Source organism: Macrosteles quadrilineatus, unplaced genomic scaffold (genome assembly GCF_028750875.1).
Source record: "Macrosteles quadrilineatus isolate MER2022 unplaced genomic scaffold, UCM_ALF_1.0 Scaffold_3__2_contigs__length_128488019, whole genome shotgun sequence".
Classification (NCBI taxonomy): domain Eukaryota; kingdom Metazoa; phylum Arthropoda; class Insecta; order Hemiptera; family Cicadellidae; genus Macrosteles; species Macrosteles quadrilineatus.
The window spans coordinates 75,563,238-75,589,266 of record NW_026542596.1 but is presented as its reverse complement, the minus strand read 5'-3'; the positions used below and the strand labels follow the sequence as shown (position 1 = coordinate 75,589,266).

The 26,029-nt window shown below is 38.8% G+C and overlaps 1 protein-coding gene across 3 annotated transcripts in view; it reads right to left on the bottom strand.

The window, feature by feature from the left end:
- Nucleotides 1–26,029, bottom strand: part of LOC128990405 (uncharacterized) — a 382,719-nt gene that overhangs the window by 225,814 nt on the left and 130,876 nt on the right. Inside the window, exons 3-4 of one of the 3 annotated variants that reach the window (XM_054412754.1) lie at nucleotides 24,718–25,139; nucleotides 9,640–9,764 (exon numbers count right to left, since the gene is read on the bottom strand). In XM_054412754.1, coding sequence (XP_054268729.1) covers nucleotides 9,640–9,764; nucleotides 24,718–25,137 — 545 coding nt within the window. In that variant the 5' untranslated portion in view covers nucleotides 25,138–25,139. Of the gene's footprint in view, nucleotides 1–9,639; nucleotides 9,768–24,717; nucleotides 25,143–26,029 lie in introns of those variants that run through there. The other 2 variants (XM_054412755.1, XM_054412756.1) reach the window with 2 other exon arrangements.

Here is a 26,029-nt window from a genome sequence, read left to right as displayed (position 1 = left end):
CTACAGTTTTCAATGACCTTGGGACCGTCGTGCTCTAGTGAGTTAGGCATCCACCAACCACTGGCTCACAGAGTCACTAGGTAGACAAACACTGGTAACATTACACCTACACAACACTGTCTGGTGCGTCACCTACTGTTGTGTTACTGTGAGAGGTTATCACTACAGTTTTCAATGACCTTGGGACCGTCGTGCTCTAGTGAGTGGGGCATCCACCAACCACTGGCTCACAGAGTCACTAGGTAGACAAACACTGGTAACATTACACCTACACAACACTGTCTGGTGTGTCACCTACTGTTGTGTTACTGTGAGAGGTTATCACTACAGTTTTCAATGACCTTGGGACCGTCGTGCTCTAGTGAGTGAGGCATCCACCAACCACTGGCTCACAGAGTCACTAGGTAGATAAACACTGGTAACATTACACCTACACAACACTGTCTGGTGTGTCACCTACTGTTGTGTTACTGTGAGAGGTTATCACTACAGTTTTCAATGACCTTGGGACCGTCGTGCTCTAGTGAGTTAGGCATCCACCAACCACTGGCTCACAGAGTCACTAGGTAGACAAACACTGGTAACATTACACCTACACAACACTGCCTGGTGCGTCACCTACTGTAGTGTTACTGTCAGAGGTCACCACTACAGTTTTGGCCTTTGGACAGAAGAACATATTTTTTCTACCATATATTATTTCTGATTGGCAGCTAATAGTAAAATATCAGTTGAATGAATAAGAAAGAAAACCCTTTACTGCTTCCAAGTAAATATATTCGCATTTTAGTCTTTTTAGACATTTCAGCGTAGCCTGAAAGACTATAGCAAGTAAAGTATATATATGGTTTGTTTAGTGATAATAAAAGGCAAATAAATATTAAACATTTAAATGTAGATGCTTTGAAAAAAAATCCGAACACATTTAATGGGTGAGCTATTGACTATTTAAGGTATTTTTTAGAGGTTGTAGGTTATCTAAATAATAGGTAACTAAACAACGATTCATCTTTAGAGGCAATGATACGTCATTATATCATGTATTTTTTTAACTGTATGATCGGTCCTAGACATCTCCAAGTTTATAGATTAATAAAGTGAACAATATAGTTTAAATGTATATTTTAACCACAAAGGTTTGGCTTTTACACTAACGGTAGGTGTTATCTATATATAAATAGGTAAGCATGTTCTTTAAAACATTTTTCTCAGCTCGTGTGCATCGCAGAGAAAATCTACGCACACGGTTAGAAATATATTTTCTTGTAGATGCGTAAAATCCCTTTATAAATTAGAATAGGCTCACAAATAGGTACAAAAAATTAATTTTAAATTTTAAAAAATAACCTGGGCCTTATTGGTTATGCTGGTAACGAAATAACAACGAAATATAAACAGAAAAGCTAAACGAATTGATGAAATTCCAATCATATGTTTTATTTACAGTGGTGGGTGAAAATAGAGAAGTCTGTTGGCCTACATAACATATTTTTGGTCAAGTTTTTGACCATTAAACGACCGCTAGTATATTTAATTTGAAAAGTAACACATGTATCTCCTTTTTTTACAAAACTAGATCACCTCGTATCTTTTTAACGTATATAACCCTGATTTAGCCTGGTAAAATAACAATTTTTTTTTAATTACAGACCGCGAATTAGTGGGTACATAATGGATCACCAAAATAAAGGCAGTCATTGTTTCAAGCCAGTAAAACCTGATCCCACTCTAATTCATTATTGTTGTCCTCTTTTGTTTTTGACAGTTGGAAGACAAACTGAAGGCTGTCCCTCCCACAAGAGAGTTGACCTCCCTTCCACTCCTACCATTGTGGGATTGGGGGAGGGGGCTACGCTATGACGAGAATTATACTCTTATTCTACTGTAATGCATGTAGGATAGGATTTTGTGCATGAATAAAAATTGTTTGTACTTAGCATTTTAAAATACATAAACATTCGTAGTCGATGCTAAATTACGCAAAATGTAAAAACACGTGCATGCAAATGCATCTTAAGGATATATACCATCTTTTGGGGCAATATGAAATATTGCAAGTTAAATTTGGAATAAATAATTACTTTCTAAAAATAAGTAGCCCGAATCCAACCTTTTGTTCGAGTAAAACTCGAGGTAGTTCATTTGTTTTTGAGTAACAATGGTATTCCTCTCTATATGGATAATTTTTACCATATATTAATTACCACTTAGTACTAAAACCTGTAGTTAGAAATTTTATTTTATAGTATTGCCTTTTTCCAAACAACAAAGTTAGAGCATTTGTTTTTAAATTGTCGATGCGTATCCTATTAAAAAACATTTTTTAGCTGTAAAAATTATAATTTTTGTCAAGCAGAAGAGAACTAACGAATGAGTTTCCTTTTTATAATTTACCTTTTTATATTTTTAATTGAGTTTAATAAAGGAAATCGGATAACGATTGCTAAGGTGTGATTAGAAAACATGTATTATATTACATATGTATCAATCTGTATTTGGTAAGAAAAGGGAAAGCTAAAAGTGTAATAAATCATTCTGATTTACGTCTAAACTTTACCCAACATTGTTGAAAACATGACTTGGAGAACAAATTGCATTTTAATAAGATGCAATAAGAGACGCCTCTCGGCACAAATATTACTCGTTTCCTCGCAGGGATTTCACTTTGACATCTGTAAGTCAAATAAGCAATTTTACAAGTTAAGCTTACTCTTAAAACTTTCACATAGTTGTTCACTCTTAGAATAGTCGGTTTAACTATAAAGTATGGATCACGAATAAGGATAATATTATTGTATGCTTTGATAATCAATCCTATTCTCTAATACGAGCTATGTCTGTTTGCCTGTATGTCTGTAATATGCAGTATATCTAGAAATCCAGCAGAAGGATGTTGCCTAAAATTTGGAATTAGAGAGTAATTTTTTCTAGTATTCGTGGTAATAACCATAAAAGCGTAATCAAAGACAGTCACTACCTCGGGAAAATTCGTATTTAACTACCATACACTACTTGTTTAAAATAAAAAAAAATACATTGGCCTTATGGGTCGCTAAGTAACTATGTTGGTTGAACGAAATAAAAGAAAAAAGTTAACAAATGAATTGCCACTACTCACATCTGTTTATAACAAGCCATCCAAAGTATTAACAAATTTCAATAATTGCAGATTACAAAATATAGTAAAAAGGGGAAAGCATCAGTTGTAACTATTGAGCAAAGATTAAGATTACACTTAAGATTACACTTAAGATTACTCTATATAGGGGAAAATAGTTCCGATTGAATACTGAAAATTTTCCTTAGCCCTCTCCCAGCAAAACTTAATCCCTGAAGTACTGAGTCATTCCTAGTAAAGTAATTAAATCTGGGGGTTTTAATTGGCTTAAAACTAAGACAATATGCTAAATCCTAATGAAAAAAGACAGAATCTCAATTTCTTTTTAAGTAGTATCGAAAAAATTAGAAATCCTCGTCTCAAGCCATTTAGAAACAAATATCATATTGTTTGTATCGTATCTGATGCTTAATTAAGAGTTAAAAGTTGAACAACGGGTTTTAATGATCAAGGTTGATTTAAGGTGAGAAAAATGATCTGAGAGTAGCACTGAAAATTAAGCAAGATCATTAAAATGTACCTTATTTTTGATTAGTTGCATGCATTTACATTACAAATTTGATTTCAGCGATCAAATGTCTGTTTTATTTTAACTATTAAACTCAATTAACTACAACTGAGCAAGGCTCGGTCCCGGTACTAAGTTTTAATTGAAGCTACAGTTACATAAATGAATCTTATTTCACTGATAGAATCACGTTTAATGTTGTTTTAATTATATTGAAGAACAAATAAAGCACCTACTGTATTGTTTTAATTATTTTTATTCTCACAACGTAGGTAGTGGTTTTAGACCAAAGAGCCTATTATCAACATATTAAAAAAAAACTAAAGTTACCTAAATAGAATGTAACTTGACTGATAAAAATTAATTAGTATTCTCTTCACAAAAAAAGTGAAGGGCAACAAAGCAATGTTGTTTAGAGAAAAAACAAAAAGAAACAAATCTAGAGCTCGTAACAAAGCAGTTAGACGGATCCATGCATCGAAGAAGGGAAAGTAGGAAGTTCAAGTACGAAGGCGAACTACTCAACTCACAGCTGGAGTGCCTCAAGTGGAATTCATAATCTCCCAAGTGTGCAAACGGAATCATGTAGGAGGTATAATATGTTTCCAACAGGTCTTAAGTAAAGTGAACATGTCTTAAACCTCAACCTTTCAGTGATTAGAGTGTATACCTTACACCTGTTATTTAGTATCATATTATTCAAGGTTTATAAAATTAGCAAATTACTTTTTGGATTTTTTTCTATTAAAAAGACAAAGATTTTTTCATATATTATTTTATGTGAACTTTTATGTGTCACTTAAGTTTCTTAAGTAGAAAGAACTGATCAGACATTCAATAGTTCAGAGTTGTTCAAAGAAATCTAACACATAATTATCAAATTGCGATGGGACGCCACCTATCTGCGTATTTTTTTTTAGCTCGTGTTTTTTGTCCGGTACAAATTTTGATATCGATTTTAAACTAACTTCCTGATGAACTAGATACTTGAAACTTGAAACATAGCTCACAAATGGACGACAATGCAATATTATATCATTAGTTTTCATATTTATCTTGGGCTAAGCCCCATGGGCTTCCAAATTTTCCTTGTCCACATTTTGAAAGAATTTAAAAATATTAATTGAAGTCAGCTGTAAATACTTAAATTTGACAGTTGGAAGAGCAGATGTTAAGAGGTAGGTACAGGTTCTGCTCCCGAGATATTCTAAAATGTAAAACAAGCATTTCAATACAAAGATAAAACATCTGATTACAGATAATAAGGTATTGGTTATGTATTAACAGGCCATATAAAATAGATTTAACATATTTACACGTTAAAGACAAAAAAGTAGAAAATAATTTATAAATAAAAATCCCTTTTAAAAATAACACGATTTCACACGCACTAAAAAGTTTAAAATAATTTATAAATATGTGGAGAGAATAAATACTTGTAAGATTTAAAACGAAAAACGTGGGTTGCATGCAATAGATAATAACAATTCAATAGGGGAAGGTTATTGTAAATTAGCGATTGCATGCAACCCACGTTTTTAAATCTTACAAGTATTTACTCTCTCCGCATATTTATAAATTATTTAAAAATGTTAATGAGTTTAAAACGTGGCAATTTTTAAAAAGGATTTTTATTTATACATTATAACTCAAATATTAGTGAGGAAATGCGATTAGAATTGAGTAAGATTATGTGTGTAGCTTTGTTACGGACTAAAATCAGCTGTTTATGCAGGATCGTTTATTTAAAGCCCAAAGAACAGTTACAGCTGAGTTAAGAACCACCAAAAAGCTACTGACTTTCTCAGGATCGATCCAGTTAACTTTTAAGTTACACGCCAAGTCTATATTAGTTTTATAATCTTTAACAGTTTAGTCGAATAATTTAAGTAGGAAAATATTGCCTTCCGGAACGTATTGCTTAAGGACATTACCGCTCTATAGTGAGCGAAATTCATAGCATTATAATTCTGATACCTTTTAAATATTTTCTCTCTGTGTTTATAACTGTCTCCTCCTCAAAAATCGTATGAATACATTAGGACCAAAGCACGATACAATCCGCACAAAACCGCAGCCAACACGAAAACAACTATTTATGTTCCTGGCGTGGAATTATTAATCATCACGCACCAATGATACAAAACCACACACTTTCATCGAGTAATACTTTTCCTCTCGATACTATCGACTCGTCACCTCAAAGTAATTCCAACAGAGAAAGCTTTGCCTGTGAAGGCTAACACGGACGTGACCCTAGGAAGTGTTTCGAACCGGAGTTGTCACATTCGTGCTCGAAATCGAGCAACTAGATACATTAAAACAAAGATTGGAGGAAAAAAATATTAAAGTGGAGGTAGATTTTCGGCTGTAACCCACTTAAAATATAATATAAATGGACGTGATGTTACGTTTCACAAAGGTTTCCGGTTTTATTCAATTAGGAAAAATATATAACAATCCTATCGTGTATAACACTTTTATTGTTAGTTATTAATTTGTCTGTCATACTAGAATAGATAAATGCTATGTATTCCTTATAAGATTAACGGGTACTTTGGAATTATACCTATTACCGATGAATGGACTTCCAAATAAGATTTTAATTAGTTTAATTAACAAAATCTTCCTAACCTAACTTAACTTTACCTAAAACATAGTCTATTAAAAAATTATTTCAATTATTATTTCAATATTTTTTTTAATATTGTGTAATGATACTACCATGGATTATTTCGTAATAATGTTGAATTTTATGATTCCCTCAGTAGAAATGGAATGTAATTTCATATGGAATTTAGCTATAGCTTATGTGTATTTTTTAGTTTAGGTTAGGTTATAGTTAGTAGGTTAGGTCGTTGTAGTACCAAAGTACCGATTAACTTTATTTACATTCCTAACTTTATAAGCGTTTTATGCAATTATACTTGAACCTGTAGACAACAACTATATGAACATACCTCACCATATATGAAGAGAAAGCATTGTTTTAATACTTTTTATTGCTACCTAGTGGGTGATAGTTTATTTTATATTGAATGAAATACTACATAACGAATTAATTCTTTGAGAGTATTGAAATCTTTGCTGATTAAATTTTAGGATCTATTTTAGAAACAGTATCATACATTTATACAAAGGAATCATTACATTTAACGTTCATACCAAAGATATACAATTACTCATGATGTAACTCTTCAAACTCAACGAACAATTTACCTTACAATCCAATGTTTACAAATGAATGGAAATGCCTTGTTTTCATTCCGCGCAGATACGTCTTCAAAAGTGTGAACTAACTTAAAAGTCAACGAAGTGAGAGATGAAAGGGTTTTGCTGAGCAATGAGCGAAAACACGTTACTTTCGCTGCGTCACTAAAACAGTGGTGTGAATGGGCTTGCGTGAGTAACTGTTTGTCAGGAAATACTTAATACTAGTAATGGTAGACTTCCAACAGGTATTCCCACCTGTGCTTGCTTGCTGTGACAAAACGAAACTGTCCTTTTAGGTACGGTAGGTCAATAACGATTTGTGATTCTTTATCTTTTCCCATTTTGCTCTGAAATTCAACATTATTTACTTACAATATTGTAATTGCTTAAGCTGTCCTACAATATGTTAAAACATTGTACGTCCCCTAAAATACCCAAAACACATGTTATTTTCACAGAAGAGAAAAATAATGAAATTTTTAGTGTGGGGACGTAACCATTACTTGACTTCTTCTACATTTTGACCTGTTGTTGAGTGTGATTAATTGTGTACCTAAAAATTGAAAATAAGCCCAACTTGGCATCCATAGCGATCACCTTCATTGAACCGGTAACCATTGAATAATGAGGTGACAATTTCTCTAAGCGACCAATAGTTTTAATATCAAAGCAACAACAAAGGCAACAAGTGATATTTTCCTTTATGGAATGAATATTGGAAGTTTTCCAAAGGTGATGTGCAAATACTTGAAACCGGTATTCCAGGAGTTTATCAGTCAAAAGTTGAAGGTTACTAGACTCTGGTCAAAATCTTGAACGTAGGAGGGATACGTGTCCGATACCAAAATATCCACAACAGTAATTAAGGTGTTCAGACTGCTTTCCTATTTGTTTGTGATAATGTTATTCTTACTTTCTTTTAAAATGCCACTGGCATAGTATTAGAAATGGTTATAGGTATACTGTACTTTTTGTACTGTCGCACTATCCCGTTTTTGTTTGGTGACAACGGGTTTTAAAATAATGGATAAAATTCTAAAAACCAATTACAGTACAGTAGTTGGAAGAATCCAAGCAGGGTTTATTCGTAGCCATTATAAACACTCGAAAACAAACACAAACATGTAAACATTGTTGAAAAAATTGGCAAAATTGTAATACCAAAGGCAAACTGTGTAGATACGTTTTAGTGAGTCATCTGTTCTAACCACTTAGTTAGATTCATAACCCTTTTGATTCAAAACTGTGGTCACCTAATGTATCCTGATCATTTAACAGCACAACAGGATTCGACCTTATTATGGGGCTGAAATCTAGACGGGGTTGAGTTCACAGTCTTCTTAGATGAGGATATATAATGCTGTATTACTTTTTGGCTGGTTTTTGTGTGACAAAACAAAAAAACACTACATATCTTCAAGAACATTCTTCTGGAATTTCCGGTACTCGTAGCTATTATATTTAAAATCTTTAACTTTTTAGGCCAATCGCTAGGTACTAAATTGCGATTTTGGATTATTGGTCGCCGAAAAAGCCATATCTTCGTAGTCCAGAGGCTATGAGAATGAATATTTAAAATATTTACCGTAAAACGTTCAAATAATAAACATTAAATTCAATGACATCCTTAAACCAAGGAAAGGAATAATACCGTCTTTAACATGTCGTATATATCTTAAATTGAAAGACGTAAATACGTATAAGAATATCAAATACTCAAAGTAAACAAACATATCGGAGAGAATAACAATATATTGCCGAAAGACTTTCCGATCGAGTAAACAGATTATCGTATTTTTCTTCTTACGCATACGAGTATTTCTTTATACAAGAAATCATCTTCGAGACATACGATACCAAGATGTGACGATGAGGAGGCATTTTGTGACGTTAAACATTTTATTGTTACGACTGCGGTATCTTCAATCCACCAGTAATTGAACATGCGCCTTGATAGCAACAGCTTTTCTTGAATCTTGAAATATTGTAATGATACTACCATGAATTACTTTGTATTAATGTTGAAGTTTTTAATTCCCTCCGTAGAAATAGAATGCAATTTCATATAGAATTTAGCTATAGCCTATGTGTATTTTTTTATGTTAGTTTACATACCGCTTATTATTCTAGGATCTACTTCTTAAAGTGCATTTGGAGAATGGTTTGATATACTTTGTTTAACAACTTAAAAAATACTCACAACAAAACCACAATTACGTACAGTACTGTTATACCGTACGATACTGAAAAAAAGTTTCAAGGTAAAGTAAGTTTGATTTGTAGAGAGTCATACACGTAGCCAATACAGTATGTTTCTGTAATGTGTTAACTACTCACTGGGTTCTTGTGTTTAAGTGAAATGTATCGGCATTACAATAATTCATCGAGTGTAATATAAATAGTTAAGCGTGTTATGCGCGCTGAACGTCTGTCAAAGCTCCTAAACCTTCTGGCAGAAGAGGGCAAAGCCCTAGCTCAGCCCCACGGTCTCATCGCCCACTGGAACATCAGGAAGGACCAATACCCTACAAGTCATCTCCAATAGGACCGTAGTTTTGTTGAATTGATTATAGCAGTTGACACCTAAAAAGAATCCTATACAGTACCACGTTAAAGAGACCCCACACCAAACGCAGTTAGCCTATGGATTCCGTTAGCAACTAACAGCAAGCATAGGTTGAAAAAAGTACACTATACGGTACCACTTTCAAGAGACACAACAAACGGACTTCGTCTATGGATTCACTAGTAAGTGAAGGTAGTTTTAAAACTTTTACGGTGATTTTTCCCTCTATCCTACCTGTAAGAAGACATGTTGGTCCCTCGTTCGTCCCGTGGTGGATCCGGTACACCGTCCAGCGAGGCCGAGCACTGACTGGAAGGCTGGAGCTCCGGAACCGCCTCCCCGCCAGCCGGTTCGCCGACCTGCTGACAAAACAGCTGATCAACAATGCAGCACAGCCTCCTGTAACAGCTGATCACCAGGCAGACGTAACAGGTGATGTACAATGGGGTCAAACGTGCTCCTACAGTCGGGTACTTTTGACTTTGTGTATCGTATTTCACAAAACACCATGATAATCTTGGCGAAAATAGGAGGAGTAAAAATAAAGCGGATTTAATACCATAGACTATTGGATTCTGAAGTAGACATCCCATATAAATGGACCAGCAATCCCCATTTTTATTATTTTTTTTTTTTATTATTTAAAAAAGGTATTTGTGTGAGCCAGTCACAGAATGATCTAGTCTAAAATAATTCTATTCAACAATTCAACACAATATCTTTTGTTGCTGACCAAGATGATGGGTTATAAAAGTTGTTATAGCTTGCCATAGGTTATTCCAATTATATTGAATTGATCAAACATTTCGTCTATTCGATAAAAGTTAGTAAGTGAGATCAGCGTAATCTGTCGGTGGTTCACATCAACTAAGGCGATATTAATAAAAAAATCTGTCAAGAAGTTTAAGATGGAATGTCTAGCTAGACTGTCAAAGATAAAACAAAGAAATCCAACATTTGTCTTTAAAATTATCACACACTATTCTGTACTTCTATTAGACGCCAAGAGTAACGTGATATTATCTGATACTTTAGCACTATATCTGCAATATTTAATGCAAATATTGTACAATTGTTACTGTTATGTCTTTTCTTTGCAGTAAAATTCACGCTCAAGAAACATTTATAAAAAAAGATCGAATTAATTGGTGTTCTCATTTATCAGATTTGGCTTCGCAAACGTCGTTAAACCTCAAACTGTCGAAAAGAGTAACTTTAGCCCCTAGAATTATAGGCTACGTACAGTGTATTAATATATTTTTTTTATCTCCAATAACATATTTCGAGCTTTGCCTATTTATCAAATACATATCCTATTTTCATGATAAACATGTAGCATAATTAAAATGTACGTATTTGATTAAAATGTATATCTAAGGAGTTATTATTTTTTTTTTTATTGTATTCTATGCTAGGGGCAATTTTGAAAGTGTTATTAAAGAGAGTTTTCTAATGGTTTTAGAGAATGTTGTCCAAACTCATATTTTTTGGATGACCATCGAACCCATCTCTGCCACACCCAAGTCCAAGACGCTAACCAATAGGCTAGCAACACAACCCAAATTAATCATTCCCTCAAATCTATTTTAGCACGTAGGAAAGCTGTAGCAATTAATTGTTAAGTAATACACGTAACTGCTTGGAACAGTTTTAAAACATTATGAAAACTATAATAAATAAACGGGATAAGCAAACTGACACATGTGTCCTCCCATTACCTTGTCAACAGCCCGTATAATGGGAAAGTAGTGGGAGTAACCATGATATTTTTGGGGGGAAATCATGAAAAATACAACACATTTTTTACGGACGTTTTACATCATTAAGGGGTTCCTCCTTAGTTAAAGTTGAAAGGGTTTAACATACTAAATATTAATAAAAATCTTTAGAGCCGATTTAGCAGAAATCGGACTTTTCCATTATTTTATGGGGTTTAAGGCAAAATTTCCAATAAAAATTAAAATGTCAAAACCTGAAAAGCCTGGTAATAGGCCTTCCATCAATTAGCAATCACAACCCGAATTGTAGTCTGAAGCTTTGTAAACATTCACAATAAGACGTCACTTCAGAAACCACTATTTTGGGTTTAGAAGGACCACAAAAAACTGATATTTCTACCGAAAACCAACACTCTAAAATTTTGGCGAAAACAATACTCCATTTACTATAAATTGGAGGAGAAGGTAAAAATACATTTCCTGACGGTTTACTACAAAACATAACAGATAGAATGTGATATTGGCTCACATTCTAAACGCCACATCAGGTGGAAGGGGGCGAGATAGTGGATTGTGGTTTATTGAAGAATTTCAAGTTTATTGGATAGATTCCAGTAGACAATGTTAATCATAATAAATACTCAATTCTTGTTTTGAAATAATTTGGTGTTTGAATTATATTCACTTGGAAATTTTGAATTTATTACTGGAAATATATTTTTTTTATGTGTGGAAAACATAATTCAAAATATCATATTAATTATTAGCAGAAACGATGGCATTTGTTTTAAATTTGAGTTCAGGAACAGATTAAGTTTTGACATTGTTTTACTTATATTTTGTGAAAACCGAGAATTTTGTAGGATGTGTGGAGGTATGATAAAAAATAATGGAAATGTTACATGCTTTAGACCGCTCGCTGTAAAAACTGAGTTGAAACAAAAAATACGTTAGAATAGAGCAATATTTGTTTATTTCATTAGATCTGTATAGGACAGAACCATGTAACCATGCAAGATTATTCATCTGATAAGAACCAACGGGGATTGTATTATCAGCTTTATAACAGGTTGTCCACTGTTTGGACAACAATGGATCCCCTAGGGTTACATAGTTTGGTAGCTTTTGGCATAGAATATTGGTACAGTCTATATAGACTCTTAACAGGAGTAAAGTTAGTTTATTTTGTAGGCCCTTGATTTAAACAAAGGATATTTTTACTGATTTCAGTCATATTAGGATTGCATATTTGGAAGACGATTATGACTGAGAAATGTGACTTGCAAAACTGAGTGGTAAGATGTTTTACTGACTTGATCAACCGTTTAAGTAACCATGATCCAAACGAGCATCTGGGTTAAGTTCAGAAGTATAAAAAAGCTATTGCATCTTCTCAGGATTGAACCGGCGTTCTTCTGATTAGCAGGTGAGGGCTATAATCACTCATCACTGCGTAATAGAGGTAGGACGTTATACTATGTAACGAGTTATTTTTCCTAGGGGGGTATATATTTGCTATTTGGCCGCGCACCGATTGTTGAGGTAGGCAAGCGGCGGCGGCGAACCTGGCTAGCGCCCTTTGACCCGGCTTATCAGTGCCGATAAGCCTGGGATATCCTAGTTTCTCAGGATAACCTAGGACAGACATTCTAGTCGTGGATCCCGTGCAGTGAACAGCTGGTTCGTGATTGTCGAGTGAGACGGGGAGTGCTTTGGTGACATCGGTGTGATATTGGTGCTCAAGGCGTGTTGGTGTCAAGTTGGGTAGTAAGTCAGTGACCCACTTGAGGTGAGTGGACGACTTGATATTATTAGTTTGATAATATTAATATCTGATTTATTTGCGAGGGTTAGAGTTGTAACCGTGCTGGTCAAAGCCTGACGGTAGTTAGGATTTATATTAGTCAGGAATAATATTAAAGTGTATTCCTGACGGTTCTGGGCAGGTGCTAGAGCGCAAATAATATAATTTATTGACTGTAGTAGTTATTATTTTGCGTTGTACAAAGAGTTAGTTATATTACTAATAACTCTGAGGCCCGACAAACCTAGGCTGCACGATTTGGCGTGCGTAGTTGGAAGCACGCGGCCAGTAGGCTAGTAGCTAATTGTATTAGCCTGTTAACAGAAGCCCAGCTAAGTAATATAACGTTGATGTCGTAGTAGTAGCAGTAGGGTTGTTATTAATTAATCATTTGATTATTTTACTTCAACCTGAACAGCTTGCTTAGTAATCCAACACGTTAGCTTGGTAGCTTGGACAGCGGAGTACCGGCTATCAGATAATATATTTATCTAGTGTTTGGAACGTATTTAATATTTATTCATCTGCTACTAAGTTGCTCAATAATTTAATAGTAGGCTATTGCAATTTACATTTAGTTTTGCTTGTTTGGCTTGGTATTTATTGAGACCAGCTACTAGTGGTGTAGTCACTCTACCTATAGTGTACTTGTATATTATTATGTGGTACGATTATTGAGTGAACTGTTTGATTCTTAGCTTGGGCATTAGAGTTGTGTATTGGATTATAGTGGCCTAGTAGACCCCGCCTGGTGATAACACGCGTTGTGGTTTTTATTGGCAAGTCGTCGTGTAACTCACCGTGTTTTAGGCACTCTGGGCTTAACTATTGGGTAGTTAGGACGAAGCCCGAGTTGCGTAGTCAGCAACGACCCCCTAGGAGTGTGGAGAATCGGCGTAGGCCTGGTAGTGATTATTGCACGTTTGTTTTGGTGACTTGTTTTTGACTTTTTCACAGTGCCCGTGTATGAGCCAGTCCTATACCGGTTAGACCCGGCTTTTGGCCTAGTGGTTTCCCTGACCTTGTTGCAGACCCTGGAATTTTACCCAGCCATTGTAGGCTGAGCTATCCCCGGCAAACGTTTGCGACTGCTGCACTTTAAATGTATTATTTTCCCAGTGCAGAAAAGTAGCGTCGCAAGATGGCGCCTGCGAACAGGGACTGAGGTTGGCAGTGGTGCTGAGTTGCTGACGTATTAACGGCGCCCGAACAAAATAATTTTATTTGTGCAGATTTGCTGCGGACTTGTGCAGATTGGCTGCGGACCTGAGCTGTTGAGCAGAGTTTTAGGCAGACCTGCTGTGATTTTATAGTCGGTTGGGTAGGCCTAACCTGTTTTCTGTTACAGCGTCGTGTGTTGTGAACCCTAATTTATTTAGTGGTTGTATACATAGATATTAGTTAGTAATTTTAATTTTGCTAATTAATTGAGCCTTATCATTGAATATTATTTGAGTGAGAACCCTTATTGTGTATTTGTGGTTTGACTTTCACACCCATAATTGGTTTGATTTATTATTTTGCTAATTAATTGAGCTTTATCATCGAATATTATTTGAGTGAGAACCCTTATTGTGTATTTGTGGTTTGACTTTCACACCTATAATTGGTTTGATTTATTATAACGGTGTTAAATATATTTTAATTGGTTTCACTCTTATTTTTGCGGATTAGTCGTGGTATTTGGATTTTAAATATGGTTGTGACTACGAGTACGACGTCTGTGCTGGGCGGTACGCCTATTACGTCTGCTATTGCTACGACTAGTTCTGGGGTTAGCTCCGAACTGTCGGTGATGACGACATCGTCATTGTGGCCGGCGTCTTCGCCCGTTTGGCCGACTATTTCATCGGTCGTGGCTACGACAGTGACAACTTCGTTGACATATTCCGCGCCAGCGACTATGTCCTTGGGGTCGCAGTCCCGGGACGGTCGCGTGGGTTGGATATATGACCTCTCGAAAGGGGAGCTCATGAGGACGATGGACCAGTATGGTTTGGTGACCACTGGGACTTCTGCAGAATTACGGCAGAGATTCTCGTCGTTTTGGAAGCAGCGGAATGCTCGTCGGTACAGCGATGATAGGCTGTGTACGGCTTGGGCTGCTGCACCGACATATGTACCGCCGACTATTACAACTATGGGGCTTCCTGACCCTCTGAGAACCGTACCTCAGGTACTGGGTAATGCGGAATCGAATCAAGCAGAGATAGTGGGACTTAGCAGGGAGTTAGAGGCGGTCAAAGAGATTCTTGGGTTGTCTTTGGAGACTGATACCCGTACTCTCCGAGAATATCTGGCATCGGTGGTGCGACAGGCGAGAGGCTCGCCGAGTAATGAGGTCGGCTATGGGCTCAGAAGACCCGCCAACCCTACGTCTCCTGTTGTGGCTGCTCCTACGCCTACCTTTGGGTTACCAAGTAGACCCGAGGGATGGCAGCGACCTAATGATCATTTGGAGAGACCAGTCCGTCCTTCTAGTGTGGAAGTGCCACGTGGATCGGGTATGCTCTCGAGTGAGGCCAGCAGGGTGGAGCCGAAGGACTGCTCCAAGATATGTGACATGGTCCGAAAGTGGGGTTTGAAGTTTGATGGACGTAGAGACCCTGTGTCATTCCTGGAGCGTCTTGAAGAGCTGATGGTCTCGTACGCTATATCGTCGGAGGACCTGCTCAGAGCGCTACCGGAGCTGCTGCAAGGTTCAGCGCTTCTATGGTACAGGAATTGCAAGGAGCTCCTGTATTCCTTTGAAGCTTTCCGGCGTCAGTTTGAAATCCAGTTCTTCCCACCAGGATATTGGAGGAACTCGGATGAGGAGATCCGGAAAATGACACAGGGTGAAGGCGAGTACTTCCGGGACTACGTTGTTTCCATAAGTACCTTGCTTAGGCGTAGCGGTACGTTGTCAGAGCATGGTAGATTGGACTTGATCTACAACAACATGCGACCTGAGTACAAACTCATGGTGCGAAGGCGGGACTTCCGCAATCTGGCCGAGATGGTTGAGTTGGCTGAAGACTACGAGGCCTATCTGCGAGAGAAGGCGGCGTTCCGACCTCCTCCTTCACCAAACGTAGCGCTGGTTTTGGAAACCGCCTATGTTCCCAAGAAGAAGGCTGAAAGGTGTTTTGAAACGGCCACGGTTGAAAGACATAATTTTCAGAGACCATCTCTTGAGGCTAAGTCGATTGGGCAGCGAGTAGCTTTTGACTCTAACCGGGTCCGTGAACAAAGGCCCGTAATGACTAGGAAAGTGGCAGATGGTGCAAAGGATGCACGGTGTTTTAGGTGCCAGGAGATTGGTCACTTTGCCAGAGGCTGTGGCAAACTGAGGACCGTCTCCTGTTTTGGATGTGGCAAACCCGGTTTGACGGTGAATCAGTGTGGATGTCGGGCGGGAAACGGCAGGCCAGCTCAGACATCAGGAGGTCAACTGGGCAAGGCCACCGAAAACGAACGACCTCAGAAGAGTGGTCCGAGTGGCTTGGAAAACTAAACGGCCTGGTTGGTGGAGTAGACGAGAACCGGCTGATTTCAGAGACAAGGCCCTTTGTTGAAGTTGTGCTGATGGGCAGCGTTTTTAAGGCGTTATTGGACACTGGGTCCGTAGTTAACCTGGTTGGGCGAGAAGTCGCCGATCATCTTCAACGCCAGGGGGTAGAACCTTTTAAGAAACCCTCTCCTCTGAGGATGGCAGATGGGTCGCGGTCTAGGGCCGAGTATTCGTTCCGATTGGCAGGAGAAGCTGCGGGAAAACGGTGGGTTGGAGACGCCTTGTACGTTCCCACTCTTACCACGGATATGATTTTGGGTATGGATGTCATACGAGATCTTGGACTTGTGACGGTCGTGACGGAGGTGATAAGAATGGGCGTGGGTGAGTACTGTTCTGGTCAAGTGAGCCGCATAGATACAGTCGAAATTAGTGACCAAGACCCCAGAGGCCCTGACGATGGAGATCCCCGTCTTATTCCTGAAGCCGAAGTATCTGACACTTCGTTGGCGGGTAGTGGCGTGGATTATGATCCCGCTTGTGATGACGCCAAGGGCGAGGGAGTGATAAAGCCGTTGACGGAAACCCAAAGTCAGTCGTTGGCGATATTCTTAAAGGGAGAGCTGTCAAAATTTGACGATGTGCCCGGGAAGACCCATCTCTTGGAGCACGTTATTAGGCTGAAAGAGGGAGTGGTTCCGGTGAAGCAGAGGCATTACCCGAGAAATCCAGCTATGCAAGCTGTGGTTAATGGGGAGGTGGAGGTTATGTTGAAGGATGGGATTATAGAACCTTCTTCGTCTCCATGGAGCTCACCGATCGTGCTGGTAAAAAAGGCCTCGGGCAAATTTAGGATGTGCCTTGATTTGCGAAAGGTTAATGAAGCCAGCGTGCCGGACGCTTACCCCCTGCCGAGGATAAACGCCATTTTAGAAAAGCTTCGGCGGGCCCGGTACATAAGTACTCTCGATTTATACCGTGGCTATTGGCAGGTGCCTCTCAATGAACGGAGTCGCCCGGTTACAGCCTTCACGGTACCCGGGGTTGGCTTATTTCAGTTTAAAGTAATGCCTTTTGGTTTGCATTCAGCGGGGGCCACGTTTCAGCGTTTGCTGGACAGGGTGATCGGCCCGGACCTAGAACCATCGGCATTTGCGTATCTGGATGACTTGGTCTTGGTTTCTGAAACTTTCGAGAATCATCTGGAATTGTTGAGGACCGTCTTCGCCAGATTGAGAGGGGCGGGATTGCGCCTGAATCCTGACAAGTGTCATTTTTGTAAGACCCGGTTAAAATACCTGGGTCACGTAGTCAGTGATGCTGGAATCGCGACCGATCCAGAGAAGGTCAGGGCAATCAATGACTTTCCTACACCGCGAAGCGTGAGGAATCTTCGAAGTTTTCTTGGGCTGGCCAGCTGGTACAGGAGATTTGTTGACGGATTTGCGTCGTTGGTCAGGCCTTTGACCAAGTTGCTAAAGAAGGGGGAGAAATGGCAGTGGGGCTCGGATCAGGAGATTGCTTTCAAAGCAATGAAGAACCGCCTGAGCTCAACACCAGTTTTGGCATGCCCGGATTTCTCGAAGACGTTCGTGTTGCAGGTAGATGCCTCAAACGATGGCCTTGGTGCAGCTTTGACGCAAGACCAGGCCGGTAACGAGGCCGTAGTTGCATACGCGAGCCGTCTGTTGACAGACCAAGAGCGGAAATATACGACTACCGAGAAGGAGTGTTTGGCTCTGGTCTGGGCGGTGCGGAAGTTCCGACCATATCTGGAGGGTTATCGCTTCGTGGCCATAACGGACCATGTGGCATTAAGATGGTTGATGAAGCTGCAAGAGCCGTCCGGTCGGCTTGCTCGTTGGGTTATGGAGTTGCAACAGCATGATTTCGAGATCCGGTACCGTAAGGGTACGTTGAATCGTGTTGCAGATGCTCTCTCCCGTCAGCCCGTGGGTGGTGAAGATGACGATACCCCGGCTGACGTAGCTGTGATGGGAGGAGACCCACGAGAGGCCGAAGTAGAGACCGAGGGTATGCAGCCAGAAGATGGCACATGGTACCAGCGCACTAAAGAGTGTGTGTTGTCCAATCCCAGACGTGTCCCGAGTTATTGTATTAGGGATGGGGAGTTATACAGGCGTCTTGGGAAAGATAAGAATGATGAAGGCGGAGTGGTATGGAGGACTTGTGTACCACCATCTAAGGTTAAGGATGTGTTGGTAGAGAACCATGACTCTCCTATGGCGGGCCACATGGGAGTTAAGAAAACAATTGCCCGGGTTGGGAAAACTATTTCTGGCCAGGTTGGCGTCGTGCCGTGAAAGAATACGTTAGGTCCTGTGCCACGTGCCAGGAGTTTAAGGTATTGCAGAAGAAACCGGCGGGACAAATGTATTTTCGAAACCCTCAAGGGCCTTGGCATTCGGTGTCGGTCGACTTGATGGGTCCATTCCCCAGATCCAAAGGTGGGCATCGTTTTCTTGCAGTTTTCCAGGACCTGTTTAGCAAGTGGGTTGAAATAAGACCCCTGCGGTCAGCTACGGCCAAGGCTGTAGCTAGTGCATTCAAGGACGGGCTATTGCTACGTTTTGGCGCCCCTGTGATTCTTATGAGTGACAATGGAACCCAGTTCGTCTCTAAGGTGTTCCGAGACCTGACGAAAGAGTGGGGAATCGAGTTCCGACAGACTGCCCCTTACAGCCCGCAGTCCAATCCGGTTGAACGGCCAAACCGGGTTATAAAAACTATGATAGCCCAGTTTGTTCAGGATAATCATCGTACTTGGGATGCACTCATTGCCGAGTTCCAGTACGCGATGAACACCGCCGTTCACGACTCCACTGGGTTTTCACCTGCCAAACTATGTTTTGGGAGGGATCTCAGGCTACCTAGGGCAATCGGGTCGTCTCTGACCACGGGACCGGAGCCTGGAGATGACCGTGAGAGAACCGTGGACGAGCTGTATAGTGACCGGGAGCGGGCGTTTAAGAGGTTGTACGATAGTTGTCGACAGAACTTGAGGAGGGCTTTCCAGCGTCAGTCTAAATATTATAATCTTAGACGACGTGAGGTGCAATACCATCGAGGTGATCAAGTCATGAGAAGACTACATGTCTTGTCCTCAGCGGCTGAAGCTATAGTGGGCAAACTGGCCCCTAAGTTTCAGGGTCCTTGTACAGTAGTGAAGCGAGTGGCCCCTAATATGTATGAGGTAAAGGACGAGGGTAGGAGAGAGACCCATGTCGTCCATGTTAAAGACCTTAAGACCTACCATGAAAGAACCGATGCTTAGTCATTCTTGTTTTGATGTTTTGTTTAATCGAGTAGTTTTGTTTTTGTTTTGCTTTGAGACCCGTGGCAAAAGAGGAATCATTGGGTTAAGAGTTGGGGTATTTTGTTTTGGCCGGAGTTCAAAGATTTTTTTTCTTTTGGCCGTTTTCTTTTTTTTATCCCGATGTAAGTGGGGGATGTAACGAGTTATTTTTCCTAGGGGGGTATATATTTGCTATTTGGCCGCGCACCGATTGTTGAGGTAGGCAAGCGGCGGCGGCGAACCTGGCTAGCGCCCTTTGACCCGGCTTATCAGTGCCGATAAGCCTGGGATATCCTAGTTTCTCAGGATAACCTAGGACAGACATTCTAGTCGTGGATCCCGTGCAGTGAACAGCTGGTTCGTGATTGTCGAGTGAGACGGGGAGTGCTTTGGTGACATCGGTGTGATATTGGTGCTCAAGGCGTGTTGGTGTCAAGTTGGGTAGTAAGTCAGTGACCCACTTGAGGTGAGTGGACGACTTGATATTATTAGTTTGATAATATTAATATCTGATTTATTTGCGAGGGTTAGAGTTGTAACCGTGCTGGTCAAAGCCTGACGGTAGTTAGGATTTATATTAGTCAGGAATAATATTAAAGTGTATTCCTGACGGTTCTGGGCAGGTGCTAGAGCGCAAATAATATAATTTATTGACTGTAGTAGTTATTATTTTGCGTTGTACAAAGAGTTAGTTATATTACTAATAACTCTGAGGCCCGACAAACCTAGGCTGCACGATTTGGCGTGCGTAGTTGGAAGCACGCGGCCAGTAGGCTAGTAGCTAATTGTATTAGCCTGTTAACAGAAGCCCAGCTAAGTAATATAACGTTGATGTCGTAGTAGTAGCAGTAGGGTTGTTATTAATTAATCATTTGATTATTTTACTTCAACCTGAACAGCTTGCTTAGTAATCCAACACGTTAGCTTGGTAGCTTGGACAGCGGAGTATCGGCTATCAGATAATATATTTATCTAGTGTTTGGAACGTATTTAATATTTATTCATCTGCTACTAAGTTGCTCAATAATTTAATAGTAGGCTATTGCAATTTACATTTAGTTTTGCTTGTTTGGCTTGGTATTTATTGAGACCAGCTACTAGTGGTGTAGTCACTCTACCTATAGTGTACTTGTATATTATTATGTGGTACGATTATTGAGTGAACTGTTTGATTCTTAGCTTGGGCATTAGAGTTGTGTATTGGATTATAGTGGCCTAGTAGACCCCGCCTGGTGATAACACGCGTTGTGGTTTTTATTGGCAAGTCGTCGTGTAACTCACCGTGTTTTAGGCACTCTGGGCTTAACTATTGGGTAGTTAGGACGAAGCCCGAGTTGCGTAGTCAGCAACGACCCCCTAGGAGTGTGGAGAATCGGCGTAGGCCTGGTAGTGATTATTGCACGTTTGTTTTGGTGACTTGTTTTTGACTTGTTCACAGTGCCCGTGTATGAGCCAGTCCTATACCGGTTAGACCCGGCTTTTGGCCTAGTGGTTTCCCTGACCTTGTTGCAGACCCTGGAATTTTACCCAGCCATTGTAGGCTGAGCTATCCCCGGCAAACGTTTGCGACTGCTGCACTTTAAATGTATTATTTTCCCAGTGCAGAAAAGCAGCGTCGCAACTATGAGTGAAATTGTAATTATTTTGCAACAAATTTTATTCAATAATGTACTTAAGTCATGTACACGGTGTGTATACACATTACACATATGGCAGTTCTAGGACCTTGGCAATATGGCTAGCGGAGGTACTCTCTCTGTTAATTGGTCATACTGTACGTAGGTTTGCCCCCAGAAAATTTGTTTGTAAAACCATTTTTAGGGTTTAGAACTGTGTCCAAAAACCGCCGTTTCGTTTTTATGACGAAATGTATGGTAATACTTATTTATTTCCGAGATCCGATAGCGGAGGATTCTCTTGCCGATCATTTTATGGTTTTGCTTACCTAACCAAGCTTGGTGTGGCGGCTATACAAGAGAAGTACGGACGTTTTTTATGCGTTTCGTGTATTTTTCAGTCAGTATTCCTGAAAAATGCGTGATTTAAAAACTTATAAACTCGCATTTCAAATGGATAATATGCCAAATGTTTCGCCTAACCAAAACTATCTCACCTAAACTGAGGCTAAAATCTAACATTGAATTGGTTAACAGAAAACTTAAGTGATGGTAAGTACACTTTAATATTTTCCTAGATCATATCATTGGTTGTCAAAGTGTTCTTGAATGGTATTGAAGGGAAATTGAAACGCCAAGTGTCAATACGACAAAGGGTTTTGGAGAGCACTTACTCGACTTGGCTCCGCTCCAGTTTCAATATTCCTACAGTGGCAAGATATTAAAATGGGTCTAAAAATGTGTGGCAATAGTTATGTGCAAGAAAGATTCAATTTAAAATTGCTCGCAATACATGGTAGTTATTATTACAAAATAGTTTACATAGAAATTGCATAAAATTTCAAAATATTTATATAGGGTTAGAACGCAGGAGGTGTGAAGAAGAAAACACATATTATTCAGATCCGTTCCTCAAGGATATTTTTATAAAGTTACTTTTTTATCATTCTCAGTAAACACAAAAAAAAAAGTTATCGAATAAAAATGTAACATAAAAACATACCTTGATTTTATTTCCAATAAGTTAGTTTCTAACGGTTCTTTGAGGTAATTGTTATTTAATTTGGCTTTATGAATTTCTATAATGTTGCTGCTTTTTCAAACAATTATTAACTCTAAATTAAGTTTACATTTCAAGTAGCCCGATGAAATTAAATATATATTAATGCTTATGATACAATTTTTAAATCCGTTAAACGTATCATAGTTTCAAAATACATTAAAAATATTAAATCTTTCAGCAATATTTTTACTGAAAATTTTAACAATTTACAAATGCTGTAATTCAAAGCGTCTCTGCGTATGCTTTGGATCAAATCAGCTGAAAAGTTTTCTCTTTTTTGCAGTGATGTAATACTTCACATGGACGTTGGCGAATTCGTTAGCTCCAACATTTATGCAAATTCAGAGAGGCATTAGCTGCCCTCGTACAAGCTTTAGCTTCATACTGCAGCTTTCGCTCTCCAAATGTCCGTTTATACATTTTATTCCAACAAATCTGAGGTGTTAAAATCTTCAACGCTAGGTAAGAGGATTTGACTAAAGCTAGTTACACAAATATTTAAAAACATTCCCTGCTTTTTCTCCGAAAACTTTGTATGTTGAGTCATACATGATTAGCTATAAAGTTACAAAGTTCTGTCATAAATAAAAATATTTTAAAGGGTCGATTCATAACCTTAAACAATATTTTCGTTAAGTGCATATCATTGAAATGTGTGTAGATGTGACATTTACTATACATATACTCATGTTGAAGCTATAGGCTGTGTTTTACTAAATGAATGCGAAAATCAAATGTCGCAAAGTGTGTTTTGTTACAGCTACATTTTTCATCTTCCTGTGTTGTGATCGTTGAAGGGGACAACTATGAAATTTCCCCTTTCAAATTAATGGCTAAAACTGCTGTACACAAAAATTAAACTGAAATTTATAACAGTAAAATATTAGTACCATCTACATATATCTAGATAGATGGATCCGATATAGTATTGGAATTCGTATTTCACGACATTATACCCATTTCAAAACTAAAACTACGAGTAAGAATGACAGAGTTGAGAATTGGGTAATGTAATAAGTTTAAGTATCGTTCTTATGTAGGTTCAGTTGTATAAAATCAAAAGTTAAACCATAAGATTTTATTGGAGATAAACTTCTATAATGGTGTTAATTCGCTATGCCCTCTAGAATCATTAAGATATATATATAGTTTTAATAGAGTCAGCTTTTTCATACACAAAGTATCCTTCAAATAGTTTGTTTCCTAATGGAGTTTTTTTTTTTTTTTTTTTTTTTAGTTTTGAAATATAAAGCACCGTCAACAGATTTACCAACAATTTTACTTTCTCTCCCTATACATAGTTTATGGAGAAAGTATTGTTTTCGTCAACGTTTAGGAGTTTGAGTTTTGTGTTGAGACATACGTTTTGGGTCACCCTGAACCCCAAAAGGTGGGATTTTGAAGTGATATCTTCAGGTGGATGTGTAGAGAGTTTCAAACTACACATGTGAATTTTGATGAATTTAGGTGTCAATCGATGATAGACCTACCAATACGCATATTTCACATTTTCGACATTTTTATTTTTAATGGCAATTTTGTCTTAAGCCCTATAAAATCACGGAAATAGTTATTTGTGCAACTAGTGAGCAAAGTGAGCAATTGACTCACTCGAGAGTAACCCTTACTCACGTTTTCTCGGGTGAGGCGATTGCACTTTGCACTCGAGGTGTACATTATTTTTTTCCTACAGTTACCATAAAACAAATGAATTGGTAAATAAACGTGCCTTCACGTTGCAAATCTGGAGTGAGACAAAGTAATTAGAGTGAGACAATGTGAGACACTTAAACGACAATGTTAACATTGTCTCACTGATGAGAAAATTGGCCACTTTGCTTTCTCAAATCGGTGAGAGAACATGTGCATTGTTAGGTAACTGTAGGAAAAGTCAGATTTCTGCTAAAACTTTTATGGTGTGGATATGTACAGAGCTACATACCCCCACCGCTTACCTTCTGATAAGGGTTGTTTACAAGCTAATCGGATAAAAAATGTGTCAGATTGGTAGCACCATAGACTAACCAACACAAGTAGACTTCTCATCCCATTATAGCCTACATTTTAAGCTCGTTTTGCTATATTTTAGGGTCCGAATTGTTGTTTATGAATACATCGTATTATTTGGTTAAACGAGTTTTTAAATGACTGAAATAATAGGAAACAAATTGCAAAAAAACACGACATCTACAGTACACCGACAGAACTCGTACAGAACTAACGATGAAATTGTCTTCAGCTGTTCCATAAGGATGAGAAATCTAAATACCTGTGTTTTTTTTATAGTTTATGCAATACTAACCTTATTGCTCTTCCTCTGACTTCCTCGAGACGTCAGAGTCGCATTCTTTTCCGTACTCCCCTGAGACTTTCTCGCACTCTGGTTTCTGCTCAGCGCGAACACCTCGGCCAGCCGGGCGCGCGCCCCTCCACTCTTCGCCTTGAGCACGGGGATGTTGCTCGGGGAGCTCTTGCGAGAGGGGAACACCAAGTGTTCGATGTTGGGCGTGTACCCGGGGTCCTTCCTCACAACCTCCTCTAGGCTCAGAAGTTTGGTAGCCAGGCGAGGTGACGGAGACATCTGCTGCAGTGACTTGAACAGTGTGTGCTGATTGCTGTATGTACGTCGCTTGTTGCTGACTCCACCAGTGGCCTCGGCAAGCTGCATGAGCCGCCCTCTGTGTTGTCTCAGTCCCGGGTCTTCCACACTGCCACGACTCATGTCTGTAACAGAACAACAATTGTTTCCATTTGCTGTATTCAATACACTTTAAACCTTAAAGAGGAATACATTTGAACTAGGGGACCATATCAACAATTGCTGCCCTACACCCCCGTTGTAATGTTTTCCTTAACTATTCCCTATGCTGTGCACATTCCTTAACACTCTCCTCCGTAGTCGCGGTCTTCCCCTAACACGATACATTCAACACTACATTAGCATTCTAACCTAAAAACAGAACACTAAAATCAATAAACAAACAAATAGGCTATGTTTACATCAGCTGGTACATTTAAAGTAGTTTATACAAACACTAATGACTGGATCTTTGACGGCCTGCGTGGGGCAGGGCAGAACATTTTGACACTTCTGATATTTTCCCACCGTCCTACCTTGGAGCTTTCAAATGAATCCTCAACAGCCATGCTACCTTTTTCCTAGCTCGAGAAATTTCGTAAGGACTGATTCGCTTACGGAATGAAATGTGTAGATATTCTTAAAAACGCAAAAACCAAACATGAAAATATTTTGTAAGCTGATATTTAAATATAGGAAAATATAATTATTGACACTTACTTGAATAAATTACAATTCAAAACTCAAAATGAAATGATCCAATTTTGATGAGATTTAAAACGTGCGTGTAAACCTACATCGTTTGCATGATTTCTCGAACTATGTTCTTGACTTTGATACCAAGGTTTTAGAGGGAAAGTAGATTTTTCCCGTGTTTGACCCGGAAAACTGTGCAATTTCTTTCTGAATAATATTTTGTAGACCTTAAAAATAATGTTGTATATTGAACCATTGTTATACGGAACATTTTTACGTATAAAAGTGTTACAAAACTATAAATTCAAAAGCCCCATCGTATTCTTGTGGAGAGTAAGTA